Source organism: Capra hircus, chromosome 16 (genome assembly GCF_001704415.2).
Source record: "Capra hircus breed San Clemente chromosome 16, ASM170441v1, whole genome shotgun sequence".
In the NCBI taxonomy this organism is placed as follows: domain Eukaryota; kingdom Metazoa; phylum Chordata; class Mammalia; order Artiodactyla; family Bovidae; genus Capra; species Capra hircus.
This window is the reverse complement of record NC_030823.1, coordinates 41775418-41802974: the sequence shown is the minus strand read 5'-3', so window position 1 is coordinate 41802974 and position 27557 is coordinate 41775418. Positions and strand designations below refer to the sequence as shown.

The window sequence follows — 27557 nt, the reverse complement described above, 5'->3', positions numbered from 1 at the left end:
GAAGTCTTTTTATATGTGGACTTGATCTTTGATTTTCTAGTCACATTTCCCATTTAAGAAAATTTTCTTGAAGCTCCCTATGAATGGAAGAATGATACTTTCAGGGTAATGGAAAATAAAATATAATCATGTCAGATAATTTCAAGTAAATATTTTTATATATGGGTGGCCTGAATGTCTAATAGTACCTGTGTGTGTGTGTTTAATGAGAAAAATAAACTATATATAAGGGGGCACTATTCTGATTTGAAACACTTGTTTATTATAGAAGTAATTAATAAGCATAGGAAAAAGTATGAATGAATGCCATTTATTTTTCCTTTTAATCTTTACAGCCCGAAGATCCCTGTTTTGCATCTCAAAACCGTGTGTACAATGATATTGGAAAGGAAATGCTCTTACATGCCTTTGAGGGATATAATGTCTGTATTTTTGCCTATGGGCAGACTGGTGCTGGAAAGTCTTATACAATGATGGGTAAACAAGAAGAAAGCCAGGCTGGCATCATTCCGCAGGTGAAAAACACAGCAACAAAAAACTTCTGTTCATTATTACTCTTAGTCCTTAATTACTTTAACAGCTTTTATTTAGCAAAAATTTACTCAGGGACTATCGTATGCAGGGCACAAAGGTAAATCATCTGCCCCTTTCCTTCAGAGGAGCTCACAGCCTGATGGAAAAGACTGATATGTATTCAGAGTCTATCTTTATATCCAGTATCATGTTACTTTATCTGTTGAACAGTGTTATCAGCTTCTTTTAAACGTGATGGTAAGTGCCACGTTCTGTTCCGAATCCTAGGAACACTTAGGGAGTGTTGTTGGCCTGATATTTTTCCCCAGTTCAGGTTTCTTAACATTATTAGCACCCAGATCACTTCTTAGGAATATGATTATTTTTGTTTTTTGATTGCCTTCTCTTTTATGTTATTAAATTAATTCTATCACTTAAACTTTGAACAGTCTGAGATTTTTTTTAAGAGCAGTTAGTCTTGATTTTGTATTTTGTTTGGGAACTGAAAAAAGTTGTTACATAGGTATATTTAGAAGGAACTTCTTATGCAAACATGGTTTGCTTTTATTAGTGATATTTTGAATTAATTTTAATATGTCCTTTTACTGTAGACCTAGCATGGCCATTGCTGTATTCTGAAAATAAAATACATAAGGAGAAATAGCTACTTTTTTTGAAAGGATTAATAGGATTTATACTTTTGAATTCAGCTATATAATTGAAATTATTAAAAAAAGATTAGGCCATTTTCAGAAAAAATTGAAGATACTAGCATACTTTCTTCTGTAAAAAGTATATGTCTGAATTAAGGCATATGTTTGGGAACTGTCCTTTATGTATAGTAATGGTAATAATTACAATACTAGTTAGAGAAAACATTATGAGCACTCATCACGTGCCAGGCATAGGTCTAGGTTCTTTACGATTCTTAGCTCATCTAATCCTCTTTCATGTGACCCTGAGAGGTCAGTGCCCTTGTTTCCCTCATTTACAGATGAGAGAACTGAGGCATGGAGAGAGCGTGTCACCTGCACATGTGCGTGGCAGATCTAGGATCCACGAGGAGGCAGGGTAGTTCTGGAGTCTTTGCTTTTACTTCTATGTAGTAACTTTTTCAGCAGTAAAATAATCATTTGTAGATTATAGCAAGTAATATGAGTCATTTATTTTATCCCATTACCACACTTAGTTTCTCCTTCTCTTTTGTTTGTTTGTTAATGTAATTCTTGCATGGTTACATATGCATCTCTTTTCCTGATAAAATTTTGGAATATTTTAATGCCAAAGCATGAATTTTTAAAAAGATTAAGTTCTAGAAACTGACACTTACATTTTAAGTTCTGTTTGAACTTCTAGAGAATCATGAACATATAGCTCATTTTTCAAAGGTATGTTGACTGCTTTAATACGAAGCATTTGGCACATGGAAATTCAGTGGATTTTTATTAATTATTCTTATTTAAAGCATCACATATTTTAAATAAATTAAATGATAGGGAGATTAAAATTTTACAATTTTCCTGATCTAGAAAAATTACTGTATTCCACCAGAAATGTGACTGTGTGATGGACTGGCCTCTCATAACAGGGGTTGGAATCTTAAGGCAGAGGTAAAGGGGAGAAATTATAGAGTCAGAACTCTTCTTGAAAATACCTTCATTTACTTCCTTCAAATAGTGTGTGTTTTCCCTATACATGTATGTGTGTATGTATAAATTTACAATATATATAGTAACTGATAACATATAATAAAATTTATATATCATGATAAATAAGTGTGGAAATTAGTTTAATAGTAGTTTTACTTCTACAGTTATAATGCTCATGGTAGAGTCACAGTTAATTCTAGTATGATATGAAGAGTTGAATTCCCATGAAGCGAAATCAATGACATAACGATAGAAGAGACAATTCTCTTCACCTAAATGTGGCTTTCTTTCTAAGGGAATGTTGAGGTGATATTGTTGAGGGGAAATAGAGATTAGCTGAGAGGAATATTCCAAAATAGAGATTAGCTGAATATTCCAGACTTTCCTTTTATTTCATTCAAAGCATTTACCCTTGATGTTGATGCCATTAACATTTTGAAAAAGAGAAAAAAAATCTTGCTAATTCATTTAGCACTCATGGGTAAGTTCTGACTTCCGCCTTTCGTTCTGCTCCTACAGTTATGTGAAGAGCTGTTTGAGAAAATCAATGACAACTGTAACGAAGAAATGTCTTACTCTGTAGAGGTGTGTATAGCTGTGGATTAAAAACAGTCCTCAGTGCTCCATTCCCTCAAATGCTACTTTTAAATAGTTTCAAATTATGACAGAGCTATAGATCACTTAACTATTTCCCCACTTCTGTACTTTGAGGCTATTTCTAAAGTTATGGTTAATATGAAGAATGTTGCAATTAAATCTTTGTTCAAAAATCTGTGGCTTATGGTATAGTTTAAATTCAAAGGGTAGGGAACATGACAATATGATTGAAATTTTCGAACTTACAGGTAGTAGAAGAGGATGCCATTTTCTTTCATATTATACAGAGTTCACAGGCCTTTTTAGAGCATAGGGTGGATCCCTGGTTGATATTTTGTTTTTCTTTACTTTGGTGGGACCCCTACCCCCTCTCCTGTTTCTCTCCCTTGTTCACTCTGTTTCAGCCGTTTCTGGAACACACCAGAAACATTTCTATTTCAGTGCTTTGTCACTTACATTTCTTTTGGCTGGAAATTTTCTTTCCAGGGTATCTTTTTGACTAAGTTTTAACACTACTAGAAATCTTATTTTCAAGCTTTTGAAGTAATTGTAATCCTCAGTTATTGACATCATACATTAGAAAAAAAGCCCCGTGAATAACTGATTTGTCATTGTTTAGTCACTAAGTTGTGTCTGACTCTTTTGTGACCCCATGAACTATATGTAGCCCACCAGTCTCCTCTGTTCCTGGGATCTCCCAGGCAAGAATACTGAAGTGGGTTGCCATTTCCTTCTCCAGGGGATCTTCCCGACCCAGGGATCAAACCTGCGTCTCCTGCATTGGCAGGTGGATTCTTTACCACTGAGCCACCCGGGAAGCCCTAATAACTGATTACTAAAAGGGCTTTGCAAGTGGTACTAGTAGTAAAGAATCTGCCTGCCAGGGCAGGAGATGCAAGAGACATAGGTTTGATCCCTGAGTTGGGAAGATCCTTTACCACCAGTACTCAGTTATATCTGTGCTACTGGTAAGAGAATAAAAGGGACTGGAATTATGGCATTTCACATTGTAAAGGCTGCTGATCACGAATTGTAGAGCTTTTAATAAAAGATGCAAAAATGAACATATTCCTAGGTGAGCTACATGGAAATTTACTGTGAAAGAGTACGAGACTTGCTGAACCCCAAAAACAAGGGTCATCTGCGTGTGCGTGAACATCCCCTTCTTGGCCCTTACGTGGAGGACCTGTCAAAGTTGGCAGTCACTTCCTACACAGACATTGCTGACCTCATGGACGCTGGGAACAAAGCCAGGTATGGGAGGAAACAGACTCATGATCGAGGTTTTTGGTACAGTTTGAGTCCCTTGGTTCCTGGTTAAGGGTTTGAAACCACGTTTATAGCTGTGGAAGTTGCTTTTACCGTGGAGTGCTCTGATCCTTTGGCTGTGCTGGAAAAGCAGTGGTCTCAGCATATTAGGTGTTCTTATCCAGCAAGCACACTACTGAACCACATTAGAACTTTGGTTAAGTTCTGTTGTTAGGTTTTGATCAAGTCATGGTAAAATGTTGGTCATCACATGCCTATGGTAGTAATTGATTTCTGGAATAATTGAGCACTTAATGGACAATAAAAATCAGATACCTTGGTGCTTTCTAAAGGTAGAGCTGCAGTATGAAAAATGATTCTGATGGGGTACCTTTGAAGTTGGAGGTAGCTTGATAGGATCACAAAATGTATTGAGAGCAGTTTTGTGGAAGTGGCAGGCAGTCTTGTAATATGAAGAAGTTTAAAACTATTGCTTGTGATTGTTATGCTTATAATTTGGAGGCTGCTGTCATTTTAACATTCATCTAAGGATTCCATTATCATGTGATCACCTTTATATTTTTTAGGACAGTGGCAGCTACCAACATGAATGAAACAAGTAGCCGTTCCCACGCTGTGTTTACCATTGTCTTCACCCAGAAGAAACATGATACTGAGACCAACCTTTCCACTGAGAAGGTAGGAGAACATCAGTGTCTGGGCTTGAGTTGTGTGGAATGGAGGTTTTTGTAAGCCCCTCCTGCCACCTTTGGATTTTGTGGAAGGGAGGAAAGTGCCCTTTTACTTAATGGAAGGTATCTTATACTTTATGCTTGTCATTTATATTCCACTCTATACCAGTTCTGAGTGTGGGCTTTTAAGTGAAATTGCAAGGTAGAAAATGAGAAACAAACAAAGACACTTGAGTCTCAAAAACTACTCCATGCAGGAGGGTTAAGCAGTTCTGTAGGGAAGAAAATCCTTCCTTTGTTTCTTGATTAGAACCTCTCAATTACCTTACTAACATCTTTGGTATATGTATTTTACTTTTTTGAGCTCTGATAATATTACTGTGGAATTAAACTGTTTAAACAAACAAGATGTGTTTAATTTTTGGGGATAAAAATAACTATACCACATTTTTGGTGTTCTTCAAATGCCTGTGCTTGTTAATTTCTCATTTTCTATAGTGGTTGGCTAAATATAGTAAATTGGAATTAAATTGCTTGCTTTGGATCTTGGTTCTTCCATTTTTCAGCAGTGTTATGTTGGGCAAGTCATTTAAACTCTTTGCGCCTCAGTTTCTCTAACTTCATAGAACTGGTAAGGAGGAGTAAGTATTAATGTAGGTTAAGTGCATATATCTAATGCCTGGCATAGCATAGCCATTTAATAAATGTTAATTTTATTGGCATTACTATTAATAATATACTTATGTTGACTTCTATTCTGCCTACTTTCCTAAGTAGCATGCAGCTGGATTTTTAAATCTGAAGTTAGTTATTATACTGGCTCTTATGAAAGATCTTGCCTGAGAACTTTGTGAAGTCAATATCATTAAAAACTAAAATCACCTTTTACTTGATGACTTGTTTGTTTTTAGCTGAAGATTATTTTTTAAAAATATACTCTTCATATAAGTAATCAAATAGCTTGACACTGCTTAGCCAGAGGTTCTGTATTAATGTAATTTAGTAGTATTTTTCTGAATGGCACCAAGGAACATCCTGTGTGAAAGCATTTTTTTCTTTTCTTCCATGATGTCAGCTCTACAACAGCAATGATATTAACCCCATAATCATAGCTTCCTTGACAATCCATTTTGGATACTTTCCTGAAGCATTTTTAAAAAAACAACTTTATTGAGGTATTATTGAAGTACAATAAACCACACATATTTGGAGTATAAAACTGGATCAAATATATATATAGTAAGCCTCCCTCCCCCCATCTGCAAGGGATACTTTCCACGACCCTCAGTGGATGCCAGCAACTGCAGATGGTATCAAAACCCTTATGTATATTGTTTTTTTTCTCATACATGTATACCTGTTGTAAAGTTTAATTTATAAATTAGGGACATTAAGAGATTAACAATAGCAATAATAAAAATAGGACAATTATAACAGTATACTGTATATTGATATGTAAATGTCTTTCTCACTCTCAAAATATCTTTTTGTACAAGCTTAGTGCCTTTTCCTTCTTAACAAAGCAGTTATCACACAGTGTGGGCATAACTTTTGCAGCCTGAAGTTCAACAGTGAAAATTAACAGGAATTTCTTTTTCCCTTTTTACAATTTCATGAATAGAAGATTTATTGCTACTGTAGATAGTAGCAACCTCAGCATACACTTAAGAGAAGCTCTGTATTTATATGTCAGAGGCTTCTTTTTGGCATACCTGAATTATCAGTATTACTGCTTTTGTGTTTTGGGACCATTATTAAAATAAGGGTCACTTGCACACCAGAACTGTGATACCCCAAGAGCTAATCTGGTAACTGAGATGGCTACTAAGGTACTGATTAGTGGGATACGCTGGATAAAGGGGTGGTTGCATCCTGGGGGATGGAGTGAGATTTCTTCATGCTACTTAAAATGACACACAACTTAAAACCTATGAATTGTTTGTTTTTGGAATTTTCCATTTAGTACTCACCAAAGATCCACTAGAGAAGGGGTAGGCTACCTACTCCAGTATTCTTGGGCTTCCCTTGTGGCTCATCTGGTAAAGAATCTGCCTGCAATAAGGAGGACCTGGGTTCAATCCCTGGGTTGGGAAGATCCCTTGAAGAAAGGAAAGGCTACCCATTCCAGTGTTCTGATCTGGAGAATTCCATGGACTATATAATCCATGGGGTAGCAAAGAGTCGGACACGACTGAGCGACTTTCACATAGTTGATCGTGGATAACTGAAACCATGGGATGTGAAATGAGATATAAGGAGGGGGCTACTGTACACCTGTGAGACTGGTACCACAGTTCAGATCATGAGAATTTCTGTTATCCTAAAGAGTTGCCTCATGCTCCTTTGTAATCTCTTCCACTCTCATCCTCAGGCCATCTCTGATTGGCTTTTTGTCACTATAGATTAGTTTACACTTTCCAGAGTTTTATATAAATAGAATCATATGGTATGTATTATTTTCAGCCTGGCTTCTTTCAACTTAGCATAATGGTTTTGAGATTCATCTGTGTTGTTGTATGTATCAGTAGTTCACTCATTTCCATGACTGATTAGTATTCCCTTGTGTAGATATCTCACAGTTTACTCATTAATTCATCTGTTGATGGGCATTAAATTGTTTCCAGTTTTTTTATCATTACAAATGAAGATGCCATAAACATTTGTGTACATAAAAGTCTTTGTGTGTGTGCTTGTTTTTTGTTTTTCTTGGTAAATAACTAGTAGGATGGTTGAGTCTTACGGTCAGTTTTTGTGCAGATTCTTAAGACTCTGCCAAACTGCTTTCAAAAGCAATCATATCATTTTGCATTCCCATCAACAGTATGAGAATTTTAGTTGCTAAAGCTTTGTTTTTAATATGTCACTTAATGGGTTAATGAGTTTTATGTATTTTTATGACATAGCATTTTAAGATGTGTTTATTCTGAAATTCTTTTAAACCAAGATAATTGCTGTGAAATTTTTTTGCATGCTGTTTAAATTGACTGCCATATATTTGTCTTCCTGTGCCACATATGAGGCCTAATTAATCTTTTTAGTGTTCTCTATGCCTTAATCTTTTAATTTCTTACCTCTAAATGTTTTCTGCTTCTCCCTTGCTTATTTTTTAATTGCCTCAATGTTCTTTACCAGGTCAGTAAAATCAGCTTGGTGGATCTAGCAGGAAGTGAACGAGCTGATTCAACTGGTGCCAAAGGGACTCGATTAAAGGTATTTATTTTACCAAGTAAATAGCCTAGTCAATAAATGCTCTATGACACAGGTTAGCAAGCTATGGCCAGTCTGACAAATCTAGCCCACTGTCTGTTTTCATAGATAAAATTTCCTTGGGACACAGCTGCATCTATTCATGTCTGTGGCTGCTTTCGTGCTATAATGATAGGGTTGAGAAGTTGCAGCAGAGGCTGAGCGGCCCACAAAACCATTGACACAAGAAATTTTCTGACTTCTGACTTGTAACTTCAGTGCAAGATATGTTACATGATAATAGTTAAGGAGGCCTTCGTAGTCAAGGTGAAAATTGAATTGTATTTTGAGGAATGGTTAGAATTTGGTTAGATGGAAGTAAGGGACAATAATTAGAAAACGATACACAAGTCCAGAGGTGAGAACAAGCATGGTCTTTTCTAGAGATTTGCTTAACAAGAGGAGAAATTGCGCATCAGTGGAAGAAGGTGCATCTGTTTTTCAAGCACAGACATCATAATGATAATTGAGGACTGTGAGTTAGGCATGTGGTCTTGGCCTGTCAACAACTGGAGAGGAGAAAATATTGAGGGTTAAAGAAGGTTTTTAGAACTTGTGGTCATAAATAGAAAACAATGCTAGCATATGGCTAGCTGTATTTTATGTTATCATGTATGATGTGGCAATAGTTCTTTATCATAATTCTTTTATATTTGATATTGATTTCAGGAAGGAGCAAATATTAATAAGTCTCTTACAACTCTGGGTAAAGTCATTTCAGCCTTGGCAGAGGTGGTAAGTGTTACACTTCATTGTAAGGGAAAGTTGGTCTACTCAGCAAATGTTCTTGACTAATATTTTATGATTGCTCATAAAGGGTATTACCTTTTTTCCTTTTATATAATGTCTTTCTCTTTTTAGAGCTTTTCAGATAAGATAGTAGGTATGGCACACTTTGACTTTGTACTAAAAAGCGATTAAGGCAAATGAAAGTAAATGTAGATCTGTAAAGGCTAGAATTAAACTAGGTCTTTGCAAAGATCTAAAGTTTGACTGCTTGAGCCTTATTTTGTAGCTCCTGTAAGAGCAAGTATATTTATTGCATATTATTTTCTATGCGATCTTTTCTAAATAGGACACTGTACATTTTGGAGTATTTTGAGCAATTTTCCTTGGCAAACGCTGTTGATTTGTGGCCCAATAAACTATTTTTTAAATAGTTTTATTTTTTCTTATTTCTTAGAATTAAAACGAAGCCCCATATACAAAAATAGTTGAAACAATTTTTGTATAAGGGGCTTCGTTATTTAGGTTAGAAGCTAAAGAAGTGCTGGTTACTTTATGCTCTAGTACCTCATTTGAATCTCTAAAAAGGATTAAATGTTTTCTTGCTTGTCTCTGAGAAGTGATATTCAAGTTACAACTTAAAAAATTTTTTTAATGACTTAAAATATTTTCTGTTTGGAGGCTTATCCTGTATTCTCATTCTCTTTTAAATGCTTTTCCATGTAGGATAATTGCACCAGCAAGGTATGGTGGGGCTTGGTAGAAATGATCTAGCTGTATAATCAGTTGCTGATTTTAAATCCTCAGCAGGATGCTTGGAGGCATAAGTAGGAATGGAAACTTCAAGAAGCATTATATTTGTTTTCTAGCTCTGGAATTTAGAATTGCTATTTAGGGTGACTGTGAATCGTGAGACAGCACACCAATACAAAGAGGTTTAAGAAAAATGTAGCTATCATTTCAGGAAGCCAGCTATGTTTTAGAATGGCGCCCATAAAAATTTTATTTTATTACTCTTAGGAGGCATATCGGAGAAGGCAGTGGCACCCCACTCCAGTACTCCTGCCTGGAAAATCCCTTGGATGGAGGAGCCTGATAGGCTGCAGTCCATGGGGTCGCTAAGAGTCGGACACGACTGAGTGACTTCACTTTAATGCATTGGAGAAGGAAACGGCAACCCACTCCAGTGTTCTTGCCTGGAGAATCCCAGGGACTGGGGAGCCTGGTGGGCTGCCATCTATGGGGTCGCACAGAGCTGGACACGACTGAAGTGACTTAGCAGTAGGAGGCATATAGGTGACTGCCATATAGGTTTTATACCATGAAGAGTCATGGATTATTTACATTATTAAATTTTTTTCTTATTCTTTGGTTATACGTAAATTGAAGGCTCTAAGATCAAATTAAATTTCTAACTGTTCTTAACTGTTAAATGTTTCCAGAAAACATTGTTTGCATTCTTATTAATCCAGATACAATAGATTTTTCTTTTCTTCATATTTCTATAGAGGTATTCTAAAATTTATTAGTACTCTTTTGCATAAATAATAGGGCACTTAACAGTTTGATCTGAATCACGAGTATCATGGGGGAGAGAGGCAGTGTCTGCTTTGAAATATTTTTAAATATATAGATTTGCATATTCTCTAGTTCTATAAAAATAATTTAAAAAGTGCTGGTTTTCTCGGTTTTTGCTTTTTGTTTTGTTCTGTTCATTGGGCAGAGCTGCCTGAGACTAAAACATCTCTCTGCTATTTGATATAATGCATGTGTGGATATTCTTCTAATGTCTAATCTAGGTCCTGGAACAATGAAAACTTAAAATTTAGTGATTATTCTAACTTGTCCTGTCCATTTGATCATCTGTTTACATCTGTATCAACCAGAGGAAAAGTTTACAAAGTATTTTTTCCATGATTTCCCTCACTGATCTATGTCACAAAATTTTGCAAATGATCTTTTATAATCTGTTTTATAAAACCCAGTTTAGTACTCTGTGTCTGTGTCATAAACTGTAACAGGTCAGAAATAAATGTTAATTTTTATATAACAAGCATGATTTTTGGTGAATTAAGATATATCGTTATTTTCAATGGGAAGAGAAACAAGATTATTTCCATCCATACTTAAATAGTATTTTTTAGTGAGGTTAGTGATCTAAGTAAAGCTTGTTACGTAGTGGCTGAAACACTTATATTTTTAAAAAATTGTGGATGTGAGAACAGGAGATTAATTTGTATGAGAGCGAGCAGAGAAGAAATGGCTAAAGTTCTGGGATATTTTTAAATGGAAAAGATTGAAGTGCTATTTATACTTCTTCATTTAGCTACTCCTTCTTAGTTTAGCCTAATTGACAGAAATGAATATGGAACATTTTAGAATCTGACACTGCTTACTTATTTTTACAGTTCTGTTGGCAGTCATTGTAATTGGCATACTTTAAATCTTGCAGCATTTTCAGTACTAAGGATAGGCAAAGTGAAGTGTTTAGATGCAGTGGGGAACGGAGAGGATAAACTGAGGTTTCAGGCCCCAAGAATTTCATGTGGAATGAAAGTCCCACTCAGCTATGAATGACCGAGAGGATTAATTCTCCCTAAAGGTCTGTGTAACTTAGAAATACAACCTGCTGTGGGAAATGATGTCCTCATAGGTGAATGTGTTTGTGGTTGGAGCTGGATGAGATGTTCAGTCACTAAGATGACTTAGCCTGACTCTTTGCGACCCCATTGACTGCAGCATGCCAGACTTCCACCTGTCCTTCACTGTCTTTGGGAGTTTGCTCAGGTTCATGTCCATTGAGTTGGTGATGCTATTCAGCCATCTCAAGATGTAGGGGACATGTTTGATGAGATGGAATTCAAGTACCAACTTGCCTACTTCTTTTCCTTCCAACAAATCAGAAGTCAGCTACTTAGTACTGTTTTTCTGAATACCCAGGATTTAGCAAGAATTAGATCATGCTCAATAACCTCAGATATGCAGATGCACCACCCTTATGGCAGAAAGTGAAGAGGAACTGAAGGAGCCTCTTGATGAAAGTGAAAGAGGAGAGTGAAAAAGCTGGCTTAAAGCTCAACATTCAGAAAACGAAGATCATGGCATCTGGTCCCATCACCTCATGGCAAATAAATGGGGAAACAATGGAAACAGTGACAGACTTTATTTTCTTGGGCTCGAATATCACTGCAGATGGTGACTGCAGCCGTGAAATTAAAAGACGTTTGCTCCGTGGAAGAAAAGCTATGACAAACCTAGAAAGCATATTAAAAAGCAGACGTTGCTTTGCTGACAAAGGTCCATCTAGTCAAAGCTATGGTTTTCCCACTAGTCATTTATGAATGTGAGAGTTGGACTATAAAGAAAGCTGAGTGCCAAAGAATTGATGCTTTTGAACTGTGGTGTTGGAGAAGACTCTTGAGAGTCCCTTGGACTGCAAGGATATCAAAGTAGTCAATCCTAAAGGAAATCAGTCCTGAATATTCATTGGAGGGACTGATGCTGAAGCTCTAGTACTTTGGGCACCTGATGTGAAGAATGGACTCATTGGAAAAGACCCTGATGCTGGGGAAGATTGAAGGCAGGAGGAGAAGGGAATGACAGAGAATGAGATGGTTGGATGGCATCACTGACTCAATGGACACGAGTTTGAGCAAGCTCCAGGAGTTGGTGATGGACGGGGAAGCCTGGTGTGCTTCAGTCCATGGGGTCACAAACAGTCAGACATGACTTAGTGACTGAACTGAACTGAGGTCATCCTTAGTTTAATATGACCTCAGATTTTGCTAGGAATAGATTATTAAACTGCTGTTACCAGGGAGATGCCTATCAGTGAAACCTGGCTTTCCCCTTAGTAACGTCTTTAATTATCACACACAGTAGTCAGCCAGCAGATGTTGGAGTAGCCAAAGCATTTGCATTGTGTTTTACTTTCAGAGGGTATAATTTCCTTCATCTCAGCACTGGTTTTGCATTGGTGTCTTTTGCTTTATCCTGTGATAATGAGATGGGCCATGGAGAGAGCAGTACAAGGAAACTTTTTATAAATATAGAAACTTTATCTTGCAGTCTCTCTAAATCTCGTGATCTGCAAATTGCATCGCTTTCTTAGACCTTTTCACTTTGACTCCTAATTCTAATGGTCAGATTTATTTTTGACATAATTTCCTTTTAAAGAAACCTAGTATGTTTTACAATGTAAGAGTTACGAGATATGCAATAACCACCTTGATGATTTGGTGGTTGACCAGATAAATTTATTAAATGAGTTGCTCCTACACATCCAACCTGGAATGCACAAGATTCATATTTGCCCCTCTGTAAAAGTAAAAATTATTATTTGAGGTTTGCTATTAGATGATATTAAAAAAATCATTGTTAATTTTGTTAAGTGTGAGAGTGGTCTTATAGTTACTTTTTTCTTTTTTGTCAAGTCTTTCTCTGTTAGAGATATGTACCTGAAGTATTTTTAGGTGAAATGTGGATTTGCTTTAGAGCCCTACACAAGCTATAAATGACAGGATATTAGATAATAGTGTTATATTGGTGTTAAATTTCCTAACTTTGGTCATTGAACTGTGGCTGTGTAAGAGAATGTCCTTATCTGCTGAAGTGTTTAGGGATAAAAGGGCATAGGGTCTGTAGTTTCCTCCAGAACGGTTCAGAAAGAAAAAAATGTAGGAAAGACTTTGAGTGAAATTGAAATGTGATTGGTGAAATATTGATAATGGTCAGAGCTGCGTGATGGATATATGGTAGTTCATTAGGGTAGTCTCTAAACTGCTGTGAATACTGTAAATTTTTCAGAATAAAATATAATAAATAATTATTTATTGAATGAGCTTTGGGTTTTGTGAAGAACTGAAGCTGTAAGTGTTAAATTTCAACAGAGATGGCACCCCACTGTAATTTAGTTTACTTGGAAATTTTAGTCTGGTTTGCTTTCCATCTGAATTATTCCTATCTAACAATGCTAAGAAAGGCTAAGGCCATTTCTTTCTGTTTAATAGAGTAAGAAGAAGAAGAAAACTGATTTTATTCCCTACAGAGATTCTGTACTTACTTGGCTCCTTCGAGAAAATCTAGGTATGTAATCATCTTTTTAAAGGTGTGAAATCATCCTTTTGAAGCTGTTTACCAATTATCTTTGTGGTTCATTTTGCTGTGTGTCTGCTTTTTGAGAAGAATAATCTGTTACTAACTTGAGTGATCTTTGTCTTTCTTCATTTTTACTCTTCATTTAAGTTGGTTGAATTTGCTTACCTTAATTGTATTTACTTATTTATACCAGTTTTTTTGAGATATAATTGACCATACAGAACTGCATAAATTGAAGGTATGCAGCATAATGATTTGGCTTACATACATTGTGAAATGATTATCACAATAAGTTTAGTGAACATCCGTTATCTTGTATAGATTAAACAAATTAAAGAAATAGGAAAATAATTTTTCTTGTGATGAGAACTCAAGATTTACTCTGTCAACAGCTTTCATATGTAACATGGTCGTCGTTCAGTCGCTTAGCATGTCTGACTCTTTGCAACTCCGTGAACTGCAGCACACCAGGCTTCCTGTCCTTCATTATCTCCTGGAGCTTGCTCAAACTCATATCCATCGATTTGGTGATGCCATCCAGACATCTCATTCTCTGTCATCCCCTTCTTCTCCTGCCTTCAATCTTTCCCAGCACTGGGGTCTTTTTTAATGTGTTGGCTCTGTGCATCAGGTGGCCAAAGTGTTGGAGCTTCAGCTTCATATATAACGTACTGCAGTGTTAATTATATTTATCGTGTTGTAGATTATATTCCTAGTATTTATTTATCTTATAACTGGAAGTTTGTACCTTTGGACTACATTCATCTAATTTCCCCTCTGCCCTAACCACTGCCGCTATAACGAGTCTATTCTCTATTTCCATGTTTGTTTGTTTGTTTTTGAAGTATAGTTGAGCTACAGCACTCTGTTAGTTCCTGCTACACAAAAAACAATTTGGTATTTCTATGCATTTCAAACAAATCACCAATAAGTCTACTTAACGGTATGTTACCATACAAAGATGTTATGTAGTTATTCACTGTATGTCCCAGCTGTACATAGCTGTCTTTATATGTGGATTATGTTGAATTATTGATCTAAGTTCATGCATTTTAACAACCCAGCCTTTTTACTGCTCCTCCAACTCATGTTTAATGTTTTAACACCATATTTTATATCTTTTGTTTTGTGTATCCCTTAACTCTTTATTGAGGATAGAGATGATGTTGCTACTTTTGTCTGTTAACCTTCCTACTTGCTTTATACATGACTGATTTACTGCCTTTACTGTATATTTGCCTTTACCAATGAGATTTTTCCTTTTGTAGTTTTCATGTTTTTTTGTGGCCTTTTCTTTTTTGCTTAGAGAAGTCCCTTTAACATTTCCTGTAAAACTGGTTTGGTGGTGCTGAACTCTTTTAGCTCTTGCTTAAATGTAAAAATTTTGATATCTCCATCAAATCTGAATGAAATCCTTTCCAGCTAGAGATGACTAGTTATAGGTTTTTCCTTTTCATCATTTTAAATATGTTGTGCCACTCCCTTCTAGAGAGTTTCTTCTGGAAAGTCAACTGATAGCCTTACAGTAACTTGTTTCTTTTCCCTTGCTGCTTTTAATATTCTCTCCTTATCTTTAATTTTTGCCATTTTAATTACAATGTGTCTAGAGTGATGCCCTTTGGGTTGATCCTGTTTGGGACTCTCTGTGCTTCCTGGATGTCTTTTTCTTCCCCAGGTTAGGGAAGTTTTCATCTATTATATCTTCAAATGTGTTCTCTCCCTCTTCTCCTTGGGCAGCCTTGTGTTTGTACACTTGTTGTTGTACCAGGGGTCTCTTAAACCATCCTCATTTCTTCTTATTCTTTTTTCTGTTCAGCCTTAGTTATTTCCACGATTCCATCTTCCAACTCCCTGATCCGTTCCTCTGTATCATCTAATCTACTGTTGATTCCTTCTAGTGTATTATTCATTTCAGTTATTCTTCATTGTTTTTTTTTGGTTCTTCTTTATATTTTCTAACTGTTGTTAAAAACTTCTAACTTGTTATTCTGTTCATTTAGTCTTCTCCCGAGTTCTTTGAACATCTTTACAATCATTACCATGAACTCTCTATTTGGTAGATTGCCTTTTCCACTTAGTTCTTCTAGGGTTTTATCTTGTTCCTTCGTTTTGAACATATTTCTCTGTTGCCTCATTTTGCCTGATGTATTGTTTTTATTTGTGTGTATCAGGTAGGTTGGTTAGGTGTCCTCACCTTGGAGAAGTGGCCTTTTTTAGGACATGTCCTGTGTATCCCAGTGGTGCACTTCCCTCTGGTCACCAGAGCTGTATGCTCTAGGGGTGTCCCATGTTTGGGCAGAATGTGTCCTTCTGTTGTGGCAGGCTGGCTGCTGTGGGAAGTCTGGGAGGTGTGGCTGACCCCTGTTCTGGTTGGTTTCTGGGCCCTGTGTTGTGTGGAGGCTGCCATCCATTGGTGGGTGGGGCTGAGTTCTGGAGTGGGTGGTTCCAAGGCTGGGGGCCTGGATGTGTTGTCAGTCTGCTGGCAGGCAGGGCCAGTTCCTGACAGGATGCTTGCAGAATCTGGTGTTCCAAAGCTCGTGTTGGCATGCTGGTGAGTAGGGCTAGGTCCTAGAGTAGCTGCAGGGTCCAGGGTGTCTTGGAGCTGGTATTGGCCTGCTGGCAGTTGGGACTGGAGCCCAGGATATCCTGGGGCTAGTGCCAGCCTGTTGGTGGGCAGAGCTGGAGCCCAGGTCTCTGACTGTAGGGCCCTAGGGGTCCTTGGGGCTGGGGCTAGTGCCAGTGTGCTGGTGTGGGGTAGGGCGCAGGTCCTGGGCACTCAGGTAGACAGGACTGGGTGGCTGTGGGTTCTGGGGTCTTAAGACAGCAGACGTGCTGGTGGGTAAGGCAAGTCCCAGCACTTATCAGCTAGAGGGAGAATTCCAAAGTGGAACTTTCTGTGCCAGTGTCCTTGTGGTAGAACGAGCTCCCCAAATTGGCTGCCGCCAGGGAGCACTCCTGCCTCTTGTCCTCCAGGATCAGCCCAGGGGTCTGACCTAGTCTCCTTTCAGGTTACTGCCTCTGCCCTGGGTCCTGGGGCACGTGAGATTGTGTGTGTGCTCCTTAAGAGTGGAGTCTCTCTTCCCACAGCCCTCTGGCTTTCCCAAAAGTAAGCCCCGCTGGGCTTCAAATCAAACTTTCTGGGGGCTTATCTTTTGGTGCAGGAGCTCATGCGGAGCTTGGACCCCTTGCTCTTTGCAGAGAACCTCTGCAGTTGTCATTATCCTCATTTGTGGCTCAACCACGCAGGGCTGTGGGTCTTGACCGTTCCATATCTCTACCCCACCTACCTGTCTCCTTGTGATTCCTTCTTTAGTTTTAGGACTTTCCTGCTAGTCCTTTGATTTTTCTTACCAATAATTGCTTTGTAAATAGTTGTTATTTTGTGTGCCTGTGGAAAGAGGTGAGCTCAGGGTCTTCCTGCTCTGCAATCTTAGCTAATAGAGTAACCAGAGTGCTACTTTTAGTGAGCATTTTTAATATCTTTCCTGTGATATTATTGCCCACCTTTAAATCAGGGTTTGCTCCCATGTCTTGTTTACTTTAGGACATGAACTGTGTAGTAGTTGTTTATCTGACCACACACCTGCTTCAAACTGTTGTTCCTTTTTGAAAACCCCATGCTCCTTTGAGAGAGAGGCACGTAATCAGATGTAACTCCTCTTTGCTGATGTTTTTGGATCTTTTACCTGTCGTTCACTGTTCTTTTAGCCCCTTTCCCTCTTTCTTGATAAGGAGGGAGTGATTAGCTGTGTTACATGTTGCTGATGGAAGGAAGTGGCTGAGAATGGCTATTCATGTCACCAGTGACTTTCATATCATTAAGAGTGGCTCTAGTGGAGTGTCTAGGGAAACTGGACACAGTACATCCAGACACCAAGATTTACATGTAACGATGCCTGGCCTGGGGACATTTTAAAAATTTACTGATTAAATCTTAGAATCTGAGGTTTTGCTGTCAGATTGGACACATTCAATGAAGTTTTTTTATAAAACAAGTATGATTTGAGATAATCATGATTCATCTTTTTAGGTGGCAATTCTCGGACTGCAATGGTTGCTGCTCTGAGCCCAGCTGATATCAACTATGATGAAACTTTGAGCACTCTGAGGTACTCCCGTTTGATCTCAATAGTTAATGAAAACACAGTGTTTCCCATAAGTCATCTTGTTAGGCCATGGGTTGTCTTATGCTGTGTGGGTAGTTGCTTGAGTAAACAATGACCCATCCCTTTTATAACAGGGAACACACATACACACATACAAACCTGTTTATACTTTTCAGTTTCATTGAGAAAAGCAGGAACTTTTTCATAGGAAAGATATTAAATTTGCTCTAGTGAGATTTTGGGGGGTAACTTTTAGATAATAGTAAAAACTTCTTAAAATATTTTCTATAGAAAGAAGTGTCCCCTTCTCATGTTTGTCATTATAGAAGTGCTTACTCACATCATAACAAATAATAAAGTTATGAGTACATGTAATATTTTAAAAATTACTGACAGAATGTTCACTAATAGGATAGTTTTGTATGTGATTAGGTTCAATTACATTAATCTGGAATTTTCAACTTTTCTCTCATCAACATTTTTGATATAATGGAAGAAACACTATATAGTCTAATAAGTTAGTTTTGAGATATATTTTGATATTAGTCTCTGATATTTATTTCCTTTGTGATCTTGAGGAAATCACTTAGATTCATTGAAGCCTTTTCCCACATCTTTATAAGGTATAAAAATAATGCTTTCTACGTATGTATTTTTACTAAGGCTCATAAAAATGTGTAAACACTCAAGCTGTTTTTAGAAATAATGGTATGTTACTTATGAGAAGTAGAGCATTTAAGGAATGGCAAAAATGTGTCTTCTTTTTGGATCTAGATATGCAGATCGTGCAAAACAAATTAAATGTAATGCTGTTATCAATGAGGACCCCAATGCCAAACTGGTTCGTGAATTAAAGGAGGAGGTGACACGCCTGAAGGACCTTCTTCGTGCTCAGGGGCTGGGAGATATTATTGATAGTAAGTGAATTAAGGACCAGCACAAAATCTATTCCTTTCTAGGGCTCTTAAACTTAGAGTTAAGGAACTTGGTTACAAAGAGTTTTTTGGGTTTTTCTTAACCTTTTAAGAAGTCAATTGAGGGTAGTTCCCTGGTGGCATAGTGGTTAGGATTTTTGGCTTTTACTGTCATGGCCCAGGTTCAATCCTTGGTCAGGGGAACCAAGATCCCACAAGCTGTACAGCACGCCCACCCCAAAAGCTCATTGAAAATGATCTCAGAATTTCTTTTATGTACCCATGTATCAGATTTTGAATTCATGAAATTACTTTTTAAAATGTTATATATCATTACTTATATTTGTTATTGGATTTCTATTTTAGATCAGCAGTGGTTTATTAGGAATGTTTATTCTCACTGCGAAGTTAATCACTTCATAAAATTGTTACTTCAATTTTTTGTTTTTTGTGTTTTGGGTTTCTTTGGATTAATGTAGTAGTAATACTGAATATATTTGTAAGAGACCCACCATTCCAGTCTCCTTTCTGATAAGATTTACCTTTGAGTGGTTAAATGCCCCCCAACTCACTCCTTATAAACTTACGAAGGGGCAAATAACCAAATCCTGTCAAGTTCAAGAATTAGACTTCCAGAGAGTCTTACAATGTTGTCTTAAAATGACTCTCTAACCTCAGTAATCTGCCTACAAAATGTCTAATCAGAAGTTCTCCTGAGGGAGTTAACTAGAATATTCAGTATAATGGTATATGAGTTTACTTAATAAAGCATATTTTTATTTTTTGAGTTTCAGATTAATATTATTATTTGGCATTTTAATAAGATTCTCAAGGCCTCTTCTAGTTCTTGATACTGATTAACACCTGAATTTAAATGAATACATACTGTTTGTAAAATGGTAGTATGTTATTCTAAGTGTTAATTATTTTCAGCTTCCCAAATACCAAATACTGCTCTGTTCCCTTTCTATGTCACTACTGAACCTGAACTTTGACCCTTTTTGTATTTTCCCTCTTGCTTACCTTCAGTTGATCCATTGATCGATGATTACTCGGGAAGTGGAGGCAAATGTGTGTATCTCATGTATTGGTGGTGTCCAGTACTCTGACTTGCTACTCTGCCTCTGCTGGCTCAGCCTTAAGATGAGCTTTGCATGTCAGCGATCCTAACAGGGAAATCCCAGACAGAGCATAGTAGATTCAGAAATTATTCCTATTTTTGTACTTTTCCATTAGTAGAGCAGACTTTGCTGAATTTCAGTCTGTGGCTTGAATTAGGTCAAGAGGCTTAAAAACCTCTTGTTGCTTTACTCTTTAGTTTTTCCACTTTAGTTTTGTGTGATTAAATTGAATCCAAACTCATAGATGGTGATGGTAGTGATGATAGCAGCTCACATGTATTGAGTGTTTATAATGTGCCAGGACCTATTCCAGGTATCCTGAATATATTATCTCTTTTAAACCTGTCAGTGACTCGCACAAAGTTCGTTTTTCACCTGTTTTGCCAACGAGGACACTGCTGCCTGGAGTGGCTAGTTTGCACTAAATGAGATCCCGTAGTTTCTATGTGGTCAGACTGGATAGTGTAACTAAAAGCCCTCATTTTTAATCATTATGGCACTTTTTTGGCCTCTTGATCCCTCACGGTCTGATTACTTATTAGAAAAATCCTTTTAAAATAGCTAACTCTGAGCCTTAGTGTATATATAATTGAAAGAAGTCACTTCTAGTTGGCCAAATCTCTGGACTGGAGTAGCTCTGTGATGTTGGATTAGCACTCACCTGTGCTTATGCCAAGCATATTTCCTCCAGATCTTGGACCTCAGCTTACTTAATGATTAGGTAAACTTTTTTACTCATTCATGAATTACAAATTAAATTTTTTAAAACTTGGGTGTCAAAAATGTGTGCTTGAAATGAGGACTTTTTATAAAGGGATTAGACCTCATTACTCTCTCCATATCTATCACTCTTTTAATCCAACTCATAAATAACTCATAAATAAATGAAGAATCTTGATTTGGGGGTGATTCAGTTTTAGATTTTTGTTGGTTTGTTTGTTTCTATGGTAGGTCATGTGATAGGGCTTGGCAAACACAGGAGAAGCCCAGTGCAGCCCTGGCTGCTGTCTTGAGTTTCAGCCTCGAAGGCCCTGTAATGTCCTAACCCACAGCGACTCTTGGACTGTAACTGCTCTGTCTGAGATTTCCGAAGCCAGCTGGTTCTGGTGTGGGAAAGACACCCTTTGTTCTTGCTTTTGTGCTGCTGGTGCTGCTGCTGCCAGCTTGTTGCCTCACTTTTTCTGAGCAGTTGTGGCATCTCCCAAAAAGCTATGCATGACTGAATTTTAATTCTGTGTCCATGCAGGAGAGCAGCCCTGACAACTGAGTTTCCGTTTCGATCGCTGCACTTAATGCCTTATAGGGCTTGCATGTGTCAGCTGGACCTGCCAACCTCTTCTTCCCTACCTTGCTGCTACCACCTGGTGGCTAATTTTTTGCAACATTTCCTACCCCCTCTCCCTTTTAAAATTTGCTTGTTTTCCTATGTTCTATTTTTGCAGATGGTGGTTCTCAAACTGTCTTGAAGCAACCACTGGTTTTAAGGGGATTCAGGAAATGGCTTTGATTAAGTTCACATGGGATAGACTCAGAGAAAACTAATAATATTTTTTCTGACTCTTTGTATTGACTCATATCCTTTAAGGAAAATTTACTTAGTTTTGATATGAATTTTGAGTAGTATAGATTTTCTTACATATAAACATGAGCTAATTTAAAAATAAGAACACACCAGTGCCTATGGATTTCCTCTGGTGCCTACTGGAGAAAGATGACTGATGAAGAAAAGTACAAATGGCAATTTAATGAATTTGTTGTTTGTGGCTCTTTTTACCAAAACTAAGTTCAAAAGCAAAATTCAGAATTCTGTTAAAGACTTAAGTAAATGAAAGTATCTCCCTAAAACTTGCATATCATACTAGGAACTCGGCTTCCCCGTGGCTCATGGCCATTCTGTTAGGCAAAGTGAGAGCCTTACTTAAATTAGTAGATAATCAGCTTTAATTTTTGCTTGCTCCAATAGATGAATGTGAGCTACACCGGATTTAATAATTGGCTCATTGGTCACTCATTGTTCATCCCTGTTGAGGTAATTAGCTCTGAGTTCTTAGCCAGGACTTATACAAGACTCCTCTAGTTTCTGCACTTACCTCTTCTTTTTTTAAAAGGTATATTTAAAAAATCCTTGTTAGCATACAAAGAACACTACTAAGTGCTCAGAGTTTTGTTTTAATGTAACAGTTGGGAGTTTTTCCTGAGTCCCTTAAGATACTGGGCCAGGCTGATGTGTATTGATATTGACAGATAAATGTTAATTTTTTTTCCTTTGCTGTTAGAACTACTGGCAGTTGTGTTAACCTAAGACATTACAGATTTGGAGCTGTGGACAGGATGGAAGGCAGGTAGCCTGGTTGTGTGGGGACAGGGCTTCAGCAGTGTCCTTGGAGGTTCTGTGCCCCTCTACCAGATACAGTGTTAACCCACACTGGACTTTCTAGTTTCTAAATTTAGGAGTAGTTCTTAACCTCTCCAATGCCAGTATTAAAAACAAAACAGTTATGTTTGAGAACTGCCATCTAGAACAATTACAGCTTGTCTTTGTATCATAACTTGTCTTTGTCTTACCGCTTTAATGCTCTCCTTTCTTACACTGGTGTTCCTTCCTGTCTTTTTCCTTCTGCTGCTCCTTTCCTCTTTTCTACTTTTTCTGCCTTTCCTTCTTTCTATCTCCTAGATCTGAAAGATTTTCAGAACAATAAGCATAGGTACTTGCTAGCCTCTGAGAATCAACGTCCTGGCAATTTTTCCACAGCATCCATGGGGTCCCTTACTTCATCTCCATCTTCCTGCTCACTCAATAGTCAGGTGGGCTTAACATCTGTGACCAGTATTCAGGAGAGAATCATGTCTACACCTGGAGGAGAGGAAGCCATCGAACGTCTGAAGGTAGGTAGTACCTACTCAGACTCAATGGAAGGTATTCTGTGTCATTCTACAAGACAGAGTAAGGATAAGAAACCATTGAGATGTTGGTTCAGGACATGAAAGAACTTTCTGACTCTCAGAAGTGTCCTGAAATTACTGCTTTGTAAGGTGATTAATTTCTTTTCACCAGAATGCTTGAGTCTGACATGGCTAGGCAGGGATGGGAGGGAGAGTTGCATGGGCAGGTCAGAGGTTGGCCAGGCAAGGTAACTGATAAGTAGGTGTGTCCATCTGTCATGTCCATAAGTAGGTATGTCCATAGTTTATAAGTCATGGTGAAATCGTTTAGTTAGAAACTTCATTGGAAACTAATTAATTAAACATTTGGTTTCTTTGGAATGAAATTCCGCAAAGCGCAGAATCTGCTTCTGTTAGTAAAATATGTAATCAAAAGAAGGTTTGCACATTTGAGTAGCTATACCAGCTTTATTCAGAGACACATGAAATTATATTTTCTGGAAGTTCATGGAAAGCCCTGTGATCACTGCCGTGGAAGGGCTGCCCCTCCTGTGCAGGTGCACACAGGTCATGGATATTAGTGCTGGTGCCATGTACTGGAGTCCCATGTGTGCAGGTCACCCGGTATGTCACCCAGCGGCTAACTCTTTGAGGTACTTTCTTGTCTCTCTCCGTGAATATGAATGTTATTCCCCCTCTGTGACTACAAAGAGAGCAGACAGTTGTCACCTGTGGTGCCATCCATCACTTCATCGTGACAGCAACACAAATGCCTTTTCTTTCCCTGCTTGTCACTTCCAGGATGAGAATTTGATCTGTCCCTTGTGGCCTTGGTATTCAAGAGTCCAGGGTGGGAAAAGCAAGGAGGGCAAAGAAACTGTACGGAGCTAGGGGGGTTGCAGCCCTGTACCCAGCGAGCAGTCCTCGTCGCGTGGACTCAGCATTCTTCACCACGGCTGCTCATTCAAGGACCGTGGAGAACAGTGACACACTTTGACAGGTTAACAGTAGAAAAAGTTTGCTGAACTTTTTTGCTAAAGGGGAGTTTAGCTTGATAATTGTTGATGCTTTCATTTTGGTTTGCAGATGAGGCTGCAAAAAATGTTGAAGAATTGACTTCTGCCTCTCAATCAGCCCACCTTTTCTTTGGCATTTTAGTCACTTCTAACATAAGGTGCTTCAGAAACAAAAGTAGTGATCTTGCTGCTTCCGTCAGGATTTGTTAGTGGAAAGTGGGGAAATTCTGGAACACCTGACAAAGGGACAGGGAATGAGAAATCTTTTCATTAAATCTTGTAAAGAAAAGGATAATTTCTGCTACTGTAAAATTGACTTTGGAATTTTACTGAAGATGTTAGTGAAGGCCTATGCAAGAATTGTTTTCTGTTTCTGTATTTTATCATGATGGGCATCAGTGAGAAAGTTGCTGTGTAGGGTTCTCTTCAGGCCAGTGGCAACATGCAGGGATTCTGTGGAAGGAAGCATTGAATCTGTCATTTATTATAAAATGTCATTTTTCTTTGGGAATTTGGAATCTTACTATTTGAATCTTACCTTAATGTACAAATGAGATTACACTTCCTTAAACACTTCTTGATATACAAAAAATTTTCTTCCCAACTGCTTAATGGAACCAACTGAAAATAACGTTGAATGTTAGGAGTCAAGATGTGGACCAGATGCTTTAAGTGTTAGATCGCCCAGTATCTTCCAGATAGTTTCCAGGGAATAACACTGCCTTTATTCAAGGAACCCTCTCCCCAGCCTCCCTACTTCCCACCCAAAACAAAACTGTTTTATTGCTTTTAGCAGAAATAAGTTTCTGTGTTTTAATTCTCCTTTAAGCCAATCTAAATGACATTTCCTTTTTTCACTAGCTTTAGAAAATAGTTTCTTTATGATTTTGCATTCAGTCTTGTTTTTTAATGCAGCATGGTAGTAGTGTAAGCACCTTAGTTCTGCTCCTAGTTTGTGAATGGTGAGAAATCCATGTCAGCAGACATGCATTTTGATGCTGCAGGCAGATGACATCCTGTGTTCACAGGGCAAGGCAGTGGTTGTACGATAGAAATGCTTGCGGATTTCTCATTTTGGAGACTGTTTCATTGTTCTGAATGTGAAGCAATGGCATTCCTAAGACATGACACTGTAGGAGAAAAATACTGTAATGGAAAACATTAATGCAGGAGGGTCATTCATTTTCCTAACGTTTTATGTCCCTTTGTTTCGCTTTACTTTTGACTTTTTAAAAAAAGGGTCAATTGGTAGAATACTTTTACACAGGGCATTACTATCGCTTCATTCATTGAATATTCTGTTTCCATGTGGAAGAGACCCAGGTTATCCATCATAAATACCCTGGGCCCTCTGCACATCTCTGGCAAAGACAGTAACATGTAACTGCTTTCTGTTTTTAGCTGCACCTCAAAGTGAGTCGAAATGTTGTATCCTTGATGTGGATTCCGACTTAAGAAGAAGGTTTTCAATATGTAGCAATGGCTACTAGGTGGTGCCTCTGGTGTTTATTAGTCTGGCATCAGTGTCAGCACTCTGAGTGCCATTGCTCAGGCTTTTAGACTATAAATATCCACAGATATCCATTACAGAAGCACGCAAGGGTAAATGCTGTGCTTGGCAGCCCGAGGGCCCCACACTTGGAGCTGCTCACTCACGAAGCAGGCTGCATTCAGTACAGTAAAACTTCTCTGATGGCTTCAAGGAATGTTCCGTGTAGTAAGCATTTAACTATTTAAATATCTCAATCTAAACTATAATTTTTTTTTTCTGGGGAAATGTTTCTGACTTGTTCTGTAGACTTGTCTGCCATCTTAACTGATCATGATGATTTATTTGTGTTCAGCATTATGAACTGACTTAATAGCCAGTGCTATACAGGTAGCCAGACAGACATGATGTGAGATCAAAGGTAAAAGATGCCTGAGCCCAGCATGCCTGCGAGCTTAAAAAATGATCCTGATGTCACTCTGTTTTTCCAGGATTTTTTAATGTACAGTACCTGTAGGAAAGAAGACCTTTGAAGAGTGTCTCCTTAACTCCTCATTTCTAAAGCATGAATTCCAATTCAGTTTAATCTTAAATTCGACTTCTAGAATAAGTTATAGGCAGTGCTGGACCCCCATGTGCCACGCCTGCCTGCAGAGTTAATTGGTGACTCAGACTGAAAGCTACTGTCCTATTGGCATCTTTGTTTCATTTATACTAAGTTTGACATTTAGCCTTGAAGAAATAATATTTCTCACGCTTTCTTAATTTATGGTGAGCTATCTCATAGAATATCTTATTTAAAGCCTGTGGATTCTGCCTTAGTTGGAAGAAGAACACACAGGAAACACAGCCATAGACCTGGCTCTGTAAGAAATGTGGCCTGAGGATAGTCACTTAGTTTCTCTGTGTTTCTAGAATGTCTCTGAAATAAGTGACTTTTTCCAGGGCTGAAGTTTTGCTAAATGACACTCAACATTGTTTCCTCAGAGTTAAAAAAAAACTTTCTAGACAACATAAAAGTTGCAGCTTGAAGCTGTAATGAAAGAATGAAGGTAGTACCTTCCTCAGCTTACTCCTTAAATCTCTTTTCTACAAGGAGGTCATATTCTGACTTACCCTCTAGGTAGTGAATAAAATTAGAGAGGTCACACCAGAGTTGGCAGCAAGATGGTAAGAGGATTCCTAGACAGTATTGCTTCCTTGGGATTAGATTACAGTTGCCCCAAAATATCAGAAGAGTAGCTTTAACAGAGCCAGATAAACCTCAGCTCTGACATACACCTTCTCTAAAAATAACCAATCAGAAAAAATATGTATTTCAAGCATCTCATGGATCAGTTTGTATTTTATAACTGACATCAGTATGGCTTGTGGACCACAGTATATAAAATAAGCCCTAGTGCAAGTGCTGTGGTTTGGGCATTGTGTTATCCTGTGCCTTTGTTTTTGAAGTTGCCACTTAACGTGAAGGTTTCTATCCAACTCTCTTTAGGAAGCCTGAGACTCTTACAGGTTATGAGGCCTGCTTGTATTGTACTTGCCCTTTGACAGTCATTTACAGAAGCATTAATGCTACCCTGTTTGAGCTATTGAATAACTTTGATGGTGAGTTAGAGAGGCCATTGACCACTTGGTACTCGGTACCCTTCCTTTCCTGCCCGTCCTCTTTCTGAATTGTGTGCCTTTCTTGGCTGCTGCCCCTCTCTGGTGGCTTGTGGTTCCTCACTTGGCTGTGGAGTGGCCTTTGCACTGCAGATTGTTCATTCCTGTTGGAGGAATGTAGAGACGCCGTCATCCCCTGAGTGTGTTCAGAGGATTAATGAGAGCCAGTTCAGATGATTTTTATCTCTGCCCTCCTGCCTTCCACTGTAGGCTGGCTGTGGCTTCTTGCACTTTGTAACAGACTCATTTCTGAGTACCTCCTACATGGCCCCCTTTCTGTCTACCTCCCTGATGCCCAGGCCTTTTCTGACTGTTTTAAGTTTTGTTCTTTGTTCGTTGTTGCTCCTCCTCCACCGCCATTATCATCACCCTCCTCCTCATCATGCCCTCCTCTGTTTCTTCCGGCTCCTGGACTCCTTTGCTTTTGCAGTTGCTTCCGTAAACATAAGGACTCATAAGCAACATAAGTTGCTTCCAGTCTTTACTCTGGGCTTTTACCATGCTCTCTTCCTCTTCCAGAAAACCAAGTGCCAGGTGCCTTAGGGCGTTATCGTATTAAATCTTCATAGTTTCTTTCTATGTAGGTATTAATACTTCT

At 38.1% G+C, this 27557-nt stretch overlaps 1 protein-coding gene across 8 annotated transcripts in view; it reads left to right on the top strand.

Moving 5' to 3' along the window:
• Positions 1-27557, top strand: part of KIF1B (kinesin family member 1B) — a 153944-nt gene that overhangs the window by 37912 nt on the left and 88475 nt on the right. For 2 of the 8 annotated variants that reach the window (XM_018060361.1, XM_018060366.1), the window contains exons 4-15: positions 336-515; positions 2682-2747; positions 3835-4013; positions 4595-4706; positions 7832-7909; positions 8615-8680; positions 9398-9415; positions 13681-13756; positions 17799-17877; positions 18649-18791; positions 19818-19859; positions 22584-22795. In XM_018060361.1, coding sequence (XP_017915850.1) covers positions 336-515; positions 2682-2747; positions 3835-4013; positions 4595-4706; positions 7832-7909; positions 8615-8680; positions 9398-9415; positions 13681-13756; positions 17799-17877; positions 18649-18791; positions 19818-19859; positions 22584-22795 — 1251 coding nt within the window. The remainder of the gene's footprint in view (positions 1-335; positions 516-2681; positions 2748-3834; positions 4014-4594; positions 4707-7831; positions 7910-8614; positions 8681-9397; positions 9416-13680; positions 13757-17798; positions 17878-18648; positions 18792-19817; positions 19860-22583; positions 22796-27557) is intronic. The other 6 variants (XM_018060368.1, XM_018060364.1, XM_018060365.1 and 3 more) reach the window with 4 other exon arrangements.